The 10,213-nt window shown below is 43.9% G+C and overlaps 1 protein-coding gene across 1 annotated transcript; it reads right to left on the reverse strand.

The window, feature by feature from the left end:
- Nucleotides 1–2,649: 2,649 nt before the first annotated feature.
- LOC142885530 (uncharacterized) lies at nt 2,650–5,397 on the reverse strand. Its single transcript, XM_076022089.1, has 9 exons — nt 5,248–5,397; nt 4,750–4,842; nt 4,471–4,570; nt 4,192–4,359; nt 4,044–4,087; nt 3,562–3,880; nt 3,436–3,464; nt 3,218–3,314; nt 2,650–3,081 (listed from the first exon to the last, which is right to left on the reverse strand). Exons 2-9 carry the CDS (start codon nt 4,834–4,836, stop codon nt 2,996–2,998), a joined length of 930 nt encoding a protein of 309 aa, XP_075878204.1. The 5' UTR covers nt 4,837–4,842; nt 5,248–5,397; the 3' UTR covers nt 2,650–2,995.
- Between the last annotated feature and the right edge of the window lie 4,816 nt (nt 5,398–10,213).

The following is a 10,213-nucleotide window of genomic DNA, read 5'->3' on the forward strand; positions in this document are numbered from 1 at the left end:
GCGTCGTTCAGCGTGAGCGATGCTGCCTGCTGCCCTCTCATGGTCACTTATAAGCATTGCAGAGCAGGGTTTTCTTGGAAGTCACGTGATTGTGGGGACGCGTGACTGGCCAGAAGAACAGGCTCCGTTCTCGCAGCGCCTGCAGTAGAAGACAGGTTGAGCCAGGCCACCTGTTTTCCCAGAAAACGCCCTCTTCCACGTCTTTCATATATATACTATATATATGTGTGTGTGTGTGTGTGTGTGTGTGTGTGTGTGTGTGTGTGTGTGTGTGTGTGTGTGTGTGTGTGTGTGTGGAAGGCTTACTTCAAATCGGGATCATTAAAGTATCTATCTATCTAGCTGATATTGTGGTGACTCACCTGTAGCCACACCCAGCCAATCAGTGACCATTGTTTGACTGGACGTCTCCGGGGAGATACAATGCAAACAATGAGCTTCGGTCAATGACCCAGTTCTGCTCTCAGAGCTCAGAGAGACTTTCTGGAAGTCACCACAGTTCTGCTCACAATGCAGAGAGTTTGGTGTTCACCTCGTGCCATATGTGCAGCCGTGTCACATGTTGAGCAGCTGCAGCAGATGTTGCAGCAGCAGCGGCGGCAGCAGTGTGGCTGGTTCTACCTTCTGCCTGTCTCACTGCGGTTACAGTCGCAGCCATCCAAGCATGTGTGTGTTGTGTGTGTGTGTGTGTGTGTGTGTGTGTGTGTGTGTGTGTGTGTGCCCACACAAAAGTGTGTGACTGGCATAAACAAGTGGTTGCAGAAAGAGTTCTGGTCTTTCCTGTAAATCAGCTGAGCCCGTCACTGTCTTCTTCTTTCCTTTTTCATATCGCACACAAACACAATCACACACGTGCGTGCAGACACACACACATACACGCACACATTCAAATGCTCAACAAAAACAATCTTGTCTCACCTGACAGCAGCAGAAACACAATTTTGTTCTTTCCAGAAAGTCAGCTGACTTCTCTTTTTCTCACACTGCCCCCTCCACACACACACACGCACGCGCGTACACACACACATACACGAACACACGCACACACAACACCAACAACACAGTAATACCCTCCCTACTCTGCGTGCGTGTGTGTGCGTGTGTGTGTGTGTGTGTGTTGTTGTTGTGCGGAAGTATTTCATTTGGTCACCTGACTTGGTCTTCCATTCTGGGACCGTCCAGTAATGTGACATTGTTTCCATTTTTTCGTTTGTGATTGTGTCATTATGACTCACAATTAAAATACGAGGCTGCAGGTGTTGTTATTGACTTTTAGCTGGAGACTTCTCTGGCCTCTGATATGGGGTTTTGAGGGCAGGAGGTCGCATTGGCATTTTATGATTTCAAATTTTCCAATCTGTCTTTTTGGTTATTTATATATATATATATATATGTATATATACATATACATATATATATATATATATACATATATATATATATATATATATATATATATATATATATATATATATATATGTATATATATATATATATATATATATATATATATATATATATATATATATATATATATATATACATATATATATATATATACACACACATATATAACCAAGTGTTTGTGTGTGTGTGTGTGTGTGTGTTTGTTTTTTAGTGTGTAAAAGTTGAAAGTTTAACATTTATTTGTATATATATATATAATATTATTATTTATTCATATATTTTCAAATCAAATTAATTCAAATCAAATTTTATTTATATAGCACCTGTCAAAACAATTCAATGTCGTTCAAAGTGCTTCACATACTGATTAAGAAATATACAAATAAAAAGGAAAAACCAGCAGCAAAAAGCAAAAAACATAACAAAACAAAACAAAAAAACCTGGAGACCAATCACACTATAATTTAAAAGCCAGATTAAAGAGATGCATTTTAGCCTATGCTTAAAAGTATTGATGTTTCTTACCCTTCTCAGATCCCATGGCAGGCTGTTCCACAGTTTTGGAGCTTAGTGGCTGAAAGAAGTATCGCCAGATGTTATTGTTCTACTCTGTGGAACAGTTAAAAGAGAGGAGCCAGAGGATCTGAGGGGCCTACCTGGTTCACCGGTTCATACAGTGAAAGCATCTCTGAAAAATAGTCTGGTGCAAGACCATTCAGGGCACACACACACACACACACACACACACACACACACATTAATGTCCAGTGTCATCCAGAGACACGGCCACATAGAGCTGAGTGTCTTCAGCATAACTGTGAAAAGAGATGCCATGTCTCCTGATGGCATTTCCCAGGGGCAACGTGTATAAATTAAAAAGTAATGGTCCTAAGATAGATCCTTTTGGCATCCCACAGGTAATCTCACAGTGTTTGGAGGAGCTATTGTCTATTGAGATAAAAAAAAAAAACAAAAAAAAAAACTCTTCCACAACGATACGAGTGGAACCACTTTAAAACACTAAAGTGTCATTTATTTATGGGAAGACTTTGACTTTTAATATTTTATATTTGCTCGGAGCAGTAATTAATACTGAAGTACCCCATCTATGATAATAATAATAATAATAATAATAATAATAATAATAATAATAATAATAATAATAGTCATTATTATTATTATACACACACACACACACACACACACACACACACACACAAACACACTGATATTAGAAACATAGAGTCATATTTTGAGTTTTTATTTAAAAAAAAATGCACAACTGTACATATTTACATAAAATAACATTAAAAACTCCTTTGCTCATAACGGATAAATGTCGTTTGGAATAATTGAGACCCACACCAGCGGGTGTGGAGAGAGTGAGAGTGAGAGAGAGAGAGAGCCCTTGTCAGTTTCTAGGTGTGTGGATTTTAACAGCAGAAGATGAAAACCAGCAGATGTAGAACCGAACTGATGAACCAGCTCTGGCTGGGTGAGGGGAAGAGTCTCTGAGGCTGGAGGAGGATCCAGCAGTGGGGAAAAACTTTTCAAAAGTCCAAAGTCTTTGCAGAGCCATAAAAAGTCCTCAGGTGAAGTTTCTCATGGAGTTCCATTCGGATGAGAACAAGGAGGACAGGGTCGTGTAGAGCGGTGTGTCGTCACTGTCATCCACTGTAAGACAGAGAGAGTCCGCTCAGGTGAGGTCAGGTGTGGTCAGCTGTAGTTAGGTCTCTTTTCTAACTCCAGTCCTGAGATGTTGCTGCTGCTGCTGCTGCTGCTGCTGCTGCGGCTGCTGCTCCAGACCTACCTGACGAGTCACTGAACTGGCTTCCCATTGGGCTGCTGTTGCTGCTCCAGCAGCTGTTGAAGTGCTGGTCCTCCAGTCTCTCCAGTTCTGCACAGATCTGCAGGAACAACAACGGGTGTAATCAGAACTCCAACCCAAAGAGAACTCTGGCCACCAGCTAGATAGCGGCTAACGTAGCAAAATATGAGGACATGAGGACAGTTGGAGGCGGAGCTCACCTCGATAATGTCGCTGGGATAGTCGTAGTCTGGAGGAGGCGGACAGACAAGAGGAGAAGAAAGAAGGTGAGGAACACACTCGCACTTGCAGTGACGCTGAGTCACCATTGGGTGTCACTATCTCACCTGTGCAGTGGTCCGGCGAGACCTGGATTCTGTGGAACAAAGTGTCTGGAAGCTGCGGCCAGGAAAACTCTGGGAAGCTCTGCTGAGCGGACGTGCTGGCCCCCTCCTCAGGACACGGGGAGAAGCCGCTGATGCTGATGCTGCTGCTGCTGCTGCTGCTGCTGCTGCTGCTGCTGCTGTCCGCCGTGCTGCTGTCCACCGTGTTTTCCTGTGTGGCCACCTCCTCCTCCTCCAGCACAGACTCGTCCGTGGAGGAGCGAGTGTCGCTGCTGTCCATGTCCTTGTCAGCCTTGGAGGAGGAGCATTTAGAGGAGGAGCTCTGCAGAAGGAAGAGAAACGCAGTCTTGCTCAGTGAGGCAGCGAGACTTTGAACGGAGTGAATTTTTCTTTCTTCCCTTCTTTTTTTATTCAGATCCCCCAATTAACTTCATCAGCTAATGTGGCTAAACTTGAGAGAAGATGTGAAGATCTGCTCCAGTTACCTTCCTCCTGTGGGTCTTGTCTGTCTTGACCTTAACTCTCTTCTCTAAAGAAGACAAACACAAACACAACTTCTGGTGAGTGACACACACACACACTGACAGATACACCCATACTCGGTGCACACAAAGCAGACAAACTTCCTCTCACCTCTGCTTTTAGAAGCCTCCGGCAGCATCTTGAAGACGCGCATGGCGTGGTGGCCCTTGTTGACGCTGCGGTCTTTCACCTCCTCGATGTCGGGCAGGGAGTTGAGGGCGCAGCGGAAGTTGGCTTTCCACGTCTTGGGGTCCGATGTCTGGCCCGCTGTGTGTTTCCCTGCAGCATCGGTGAGGGTGGAGGAATCTTCACGTTAGGCTCTTTGGGGCCATCAAATGTTTGCAGATGTGTTTGTTTTTTTTCTTTTGTTTTTTTGGCGCACGTGCTCACCTGTGTGGATGGCCCACTTCTGGAAGAGACAGGCGTCCTTCTCCAGGTTCCAGCCGTGACGGGCTGCGTGCTTCCACGGAATGGTAAAGATGGTCTCATCCTAGAGGACACACAGCAGGCATGAAGCTGATCTCTGAACTTCTCATGGATCAAATAGCATAGAATGTCTTTATTCATCCCTCATTGAGGAAATTTGTAATTTTGCAATGGGCACTGATAGAATCTTGAGCAGCAGCAGCAGGAGGAGGAGGAGCAGTAGGAGGAGCTGTAGGCACTCACTTTGTCAATCCACTCCAGGCCAGCGATGTTGCTTGAGTCAATCATCTTGGTCAGCCATGGCCTCATCCTCATCCTGCTCACCGGCATGCTGGACTGAAAAGGGGTCACAAGAGGTTGCGTGAGCCAAAAGCGTCAGACGAGCAGAACACGAGACTCTGAAGTGTCGACGGAGATGGAGGTGGAGCAGCAGGAAGTGGAGGAAGAAGAGGAGGAGTGGGTGGGAGGAGGAGGAGGGTTTGTCCACCCACACTGGAGCAGCGCGATAAACTGCCCCCCAAATCCCCAACCGCCTACTCCTCCTCCTCCTCCTCTTCTCCAACTAAACAGGTTTTCAACCGTGAGTGAAGAAAGTTGCAGCAGTAAAAGACTATAATAGTTCTGTCACTGACAAGCAAGTTCGTTTTTAAAAGATAGATTATTATTAGTAGTATTATTATTACTGTTGTTGTTGTTTTTGTTGTTGTTATTTAAAAGATGAGGTTATCTCAGTGGACTTACTGTCTGCTGCTGCTGCTCCGTCAGGAGGTGATGCAAATGATAGTCCCAGGTCCTGCCTCGTTCTGATCCACCTGCAGAAGCTCCACAAGGTACAGTTGGCTGAGCGCTGAACTCCCGCACTAGCACTTTTATACTGTTGCTGGTGCTGGTTTTCCCCTCTTGTCTTCCCCTCCCCTCCCCTCCGCACCGCCCCTTCGCCACCTCCCTTCTCCTCCCCTTGCGCTGTAAAAAGTGACGGCCGGCGGGCTTCCTCGCTGGTGGAAGCCAACGCGTGACCTTGTCACTTCTAGCAGCTCCAGCTCGGGAGTCCGGTTCACTTTTTACAGCGTCGGCGCATGCGCATCAGCGCTGCGCCTTCCACGGCAGAAGAGCCGTTTACGGGAAATCACGCTGCTCGCAGCGAGGAGGAAGTTCACGGCGACGCAGAGGGCACCTGCGTGCGCGCGCCTGCGACCTGCTTCTGTGCTGGAGCCGGTCTTACGTTGACGGACAGGCTTTTTGTTTATTTCTTGCTTTTGTTTTTTGGGGTTTTTTTTACTAAAAAGATTTTTAGTGTTTTTGTTTTTTTTACAGAATTACTTTTTAGGATTTATTGTGAAACGCTGTCGCCTCGTGTGACTCACATCAGATCATAAATAACTATATCACAGAGTAAATTATATAAATATAAATTAAAACTGACGTTAAACGGTTTCAATAGTTTCTCTTGTCTGCAAAACCACCTGAGGTCAGCCTAACCAGCTACATACCGTAGTGCCGTAAACAAGCTGCACAGTCACACGCCCACGCGTCTTCTCGCCCGCGTAACAAGCAGGGCAGCACGCCCATCAACTGTAAGCAGCACATTTACAATAAATGCTGTAGTAATTTCAGGCCGCCAGTGAGGGCGCTATTGCACCGACAGTCCTGGAGAGTTTCACCATGAAGTTACACAATCAAACGATTATCAGCCGACTGGATCGTCGTGTTGCGTTTGTGTGTGTGTGTGTGTGTGTGTGTGTGTGTGTGTGTGTGTGTGTGTGTGTGCGTGTGTGCGCGCTCCCCCCCGCCCACACACACACACACACACACACACAGAGTGCCGCCTGCATGGGATACCTGCCTGCAGAGACCCCCCCCCAAAAAAAACAAAAACAAAAAACAAACTCCCGACACACACACACACACACACACACACACACACACTCCCAGAGTGCCGCCTGCACTGCACGGGACACCTGCTGTCTTCTAGGGGCCTCCCTCTTTGCTCATCGCGTGCACGCGTGCTCTCGCGCTCCTTCTCCCACCGCGACGTCAGGCTCTTCCCTCGGGAGGGAATCGCAGGGAGTTTTTCACGTCTCTTTACGGGATTTCCCCTCCACCCCAAAACACACGCGCGCGCGTGTACGCACACACACACACACACACACACACACACTTCTGGCCTCTGGCAGATCTGACTGTATTGCATAAACTATGTACTACTGACGCGATGCTCGTGTGTTGTTGTTGTTGCTGTTGTTGTTGTTGTTGTTGTTTTCACTAACTGGGGTGAGTGTGTGACGTGTGCAACCTGTGAGGAAGACACAATGATGCGCGTGTCTTGGGAGGGAGAGGGGGGCTTAAGCAGCTTGGACCATCACACCATCTGCTTTATCGGCTCAGTCAGTGACGTCGGCTTGACAAGTCAAAGCAGCAGCAGCAGCTAGCTAGGTAGCTAGCTTAGCCCCCGTTGCTTAGCGCACTACTGTTTAGCACCGGACGACTGGATGAGGTGTAGTAACCCGACTCACCGTTAGGGGTGCAGTTCACTTCCAGCCACGTGGTTTCCAGCACAGCCGGCCGTTCTGCAGCAGCAGCAGCAGCAGCTGGAGCAGAAGGTGACTTTCTACCGGCGCTGAGTCAGGACTTTGACCATCATCTTTTTTCTTTTTCTTTTTCTTTTTCTTGTTCTTCTTCTTTGCTATTTTAAAGGAGGTCTCGCACCACAGGTCACACCATTGGCCGGTTTTAGTGTCGCTGGTTCCTACAACCAATGAGTGGGGAAATTTCTCACACGTGTCGATCTTCTGCAGCTGCTTGGGCTTCACATAAATTAAATCAGCACACCATCACACGGGCCACCATGCTAGCCTCTGTTCTGTATCTTCATTTTATTGATACAGTACTTCATTTATTGCTTCATTAAAGATGAATTTCTTTGGTTGAGAAGGGGAACCACCAAGGTTTGTTTTGTTTTTTTAAGAGATAGAACTTTCCATAGTTCTATGCTGTGCACATATTTTCTGTAAAAGCTGCTAGTTGTTCAGTAAAAGATTGAACGAAGAACACAAGTCACTTAGAGTTGAGTGTCATGGCCACCACACCGTCCTCCACCTGCTGCCCATCATTAAAATCAATGAAATCAGGCACATTTCTGAGCAACAGTGGCACCGCGAGGTCAAGCAGTTTCATGAGCTGCTGTCAGTGATTAAATTATTGCAGGAACAAAGGTGGCAGTAAAAGTGCTGAGCTCCTTCAGGGCAATCAACCTGTATGTGGCTGAACCTGATTTCTCCTTATCTCATTTATTGAACAGATAAGACGCTTAATGACACACATATTTTTTCTCCCGCTTTAGATAAAACGCCTTTAATAGTCATGTGAAACTCTTGCCCCTATGATATAATCACTTTGTTTATGCAGACCTGTTTTAAACCCACCTTCATGCATGGTTTCCTGTTGTCAGAAGAATGAAAATTAAAAGGAGTTGTGGTCAGCGCCGGACCCAAAGTTGTAAAACTTGTTAAAAAAAATTATTATTATTTTTTTTTAAATAATCATTGATTATGCAGTGACTGCAGTGTATTCTAGTCCTGTACACAATACACTGTCCCACCACTAGGGGTTCGAAGTAACAGAATGCAAATAGCTTGCTAGATCTTTCAGGTATCTGTACTTTACAGATTTTACAGACTTTACTTTTTGAGTATTTCCTTTATTGATGACTTTTCACTTTGACTACCTATATTTGTACACAAATATCTGTACTTTTTCACTGCTTGCATTGGAAAAACATGCTGGTTACTTTTGTGTTTAAAAGTCTTAAAAAGATTTTTTTTTAAATTGTGTTCAAAGTCATTCATGGATTATTGATTATAGTTATTGTTGCTTGAAGTAGAGCCATTTGAACTCTACTGTTGTGTAGTTTTATATAACAGTGGATGATATTTTAGAGACAGGAGATTATTTAGAGGACCTCGGCTTTGGGGTCACTATCCAGTCCCCATTTGCAGTCCAGAGAAAAATAAACTTGTAGAAATAACATTGGTTGTTGCTATTATGAGTGTCAACAATGACAATGATGTCTCACTGGTCAGAATTATTACTAATAACTGTTTGGTTGGTAGCTGCAGTTGAAAAAGAAAAAAAAAAGTATAGTGTGTGGGAGTAGCAAAGCTGTTCGAAATGATTCCGATGCTCGAGACCTCTGACCTGTCTGTCCTTTGGTCAGTTCAGTCCAGATTATTCTGGATTTTTCCTTTTTGAAAAATCATCAACCAATGTGTTGTTTTGTTAATGGCAAAAAACAGAATTTTAACTTTTGACTTCAGAAAATTTCAGAACCTAAACTTTCATACTTTTACTTGAATTACTTGAATTCTACTTGATTTTTGTTTTGTACTTTTACTGAATCAGTATCTTTTACCATAGTATTTTGTCATACAAATATCTTTACTTTTACTGAGGTACAAAATGTGAATACTTTTGGTGCCTCTGCTCACCGCTGATGACGACTGATGAAAAGCTGATGGTTCCTCAGAACTCCACAATAATCTCATCATTTGTGCTTCTCCTGTTCGTGTCTAGATAAGATCATCTACATGAGCCAGAAAAGTCAGTTACGGCTTATTGTTCATGTGGAAATGTAAAAAGATGGACAGAGGCTGTTGGGATCACTGATTGTGTTTCTTTTTTTTCTTTTTTTTTTCTATATCTTTTAGTTTTTTCATTTTGCGAGGGGAGTTTCGTGCAATTCAGTCTATTTGTCTTCTTTAAATTGCTCCAGAGTCAGTTGGATCTGCAGAGCGAAGCTAAAGACTTATATGAGGTCAACAATGACCTAATGGCCTAATGACCCACCTCGGTGGCCTTTCAATAATGAACATTAAACCCTCTTGTCACCAGGAAGCTGCCATATCATAATGTTATTGATAATTTTGTAACTTCAGTAAAATTAATTAATCATTTTATTTTATTTCATTTAAGGCAACGTCATGCTTTGGTGCTATAATTTTGTTGTATGCCTTGTACATTGACAATAAAAAGCTGCGGATAATGGTTTTATTAGCTATGTTTTTCTTGTATTTATTGCTTTCTAATTTAAGTTCCTTTTAGCTCCAAACGGAGGCACTTTTTTTTTTGGCACACACACTGGTGCTATTTGGTAGCAGTGGTTGTAGCCGAGGAAGGTCAGAGAGGTATCCACCACCTTGGCACGGTGCTTTGACTCTGAAACTGCTCTGGAGTCTGTTTGGGTTTTAACTTTGACCAGTCCAAACCAGTTGATGAAGATTAAGACAAAAAAAACATCTGGATAAAGGTAAAATCAGTGCTAAGGTGCAGATGTTGGTGCGCAAACAGGATCAATGTGGTGATCAAAAAGGCAGATTATCGATGACTGCAGGGGTTTTTAGTACTGTACACACTGCCCCACCGCCAGAGGTGGGAAGCAACAAAGTACAAATACCTCATTCGATTTTTCAGATATCTGTACTTTACTTGAGTATTTTATTCTATTTCTCAAATTTCGTTGTACTAACTGCATAATGACAATAAAGGGATTAATTTCAATTTCTTCTCATTCATGTCGAGACAAATTATTTTCCACTGTTTCAACGTGTTCTTTACCATTACACTGGTTCAAAGGTCACATGGCCCACTTCTGCTTTACTACGTCCACCCTCTGGACTTCAAGATGGTTTTTGTGGTTTGCTCAGCTGCACAA

The sequence above is a fragment of the Nelusetta ayraudi genome, unplaced genomic scaffold (genome assembly GCF_046127955.1).
Source record: "Nelusetta ayraudi isolate G7.1 ecotype Tasmania unplaced genomic scaffold, CSIRO-AGI_Nayr_v1 ptg000011l, whole genome shotgun sequence".
NCBI lineage: Eukaryota > Metazoa > Chordata > Actinopteri > Tetraodontiformes > Monacanthidae > Nelusetta > Nelusetta ayraudi.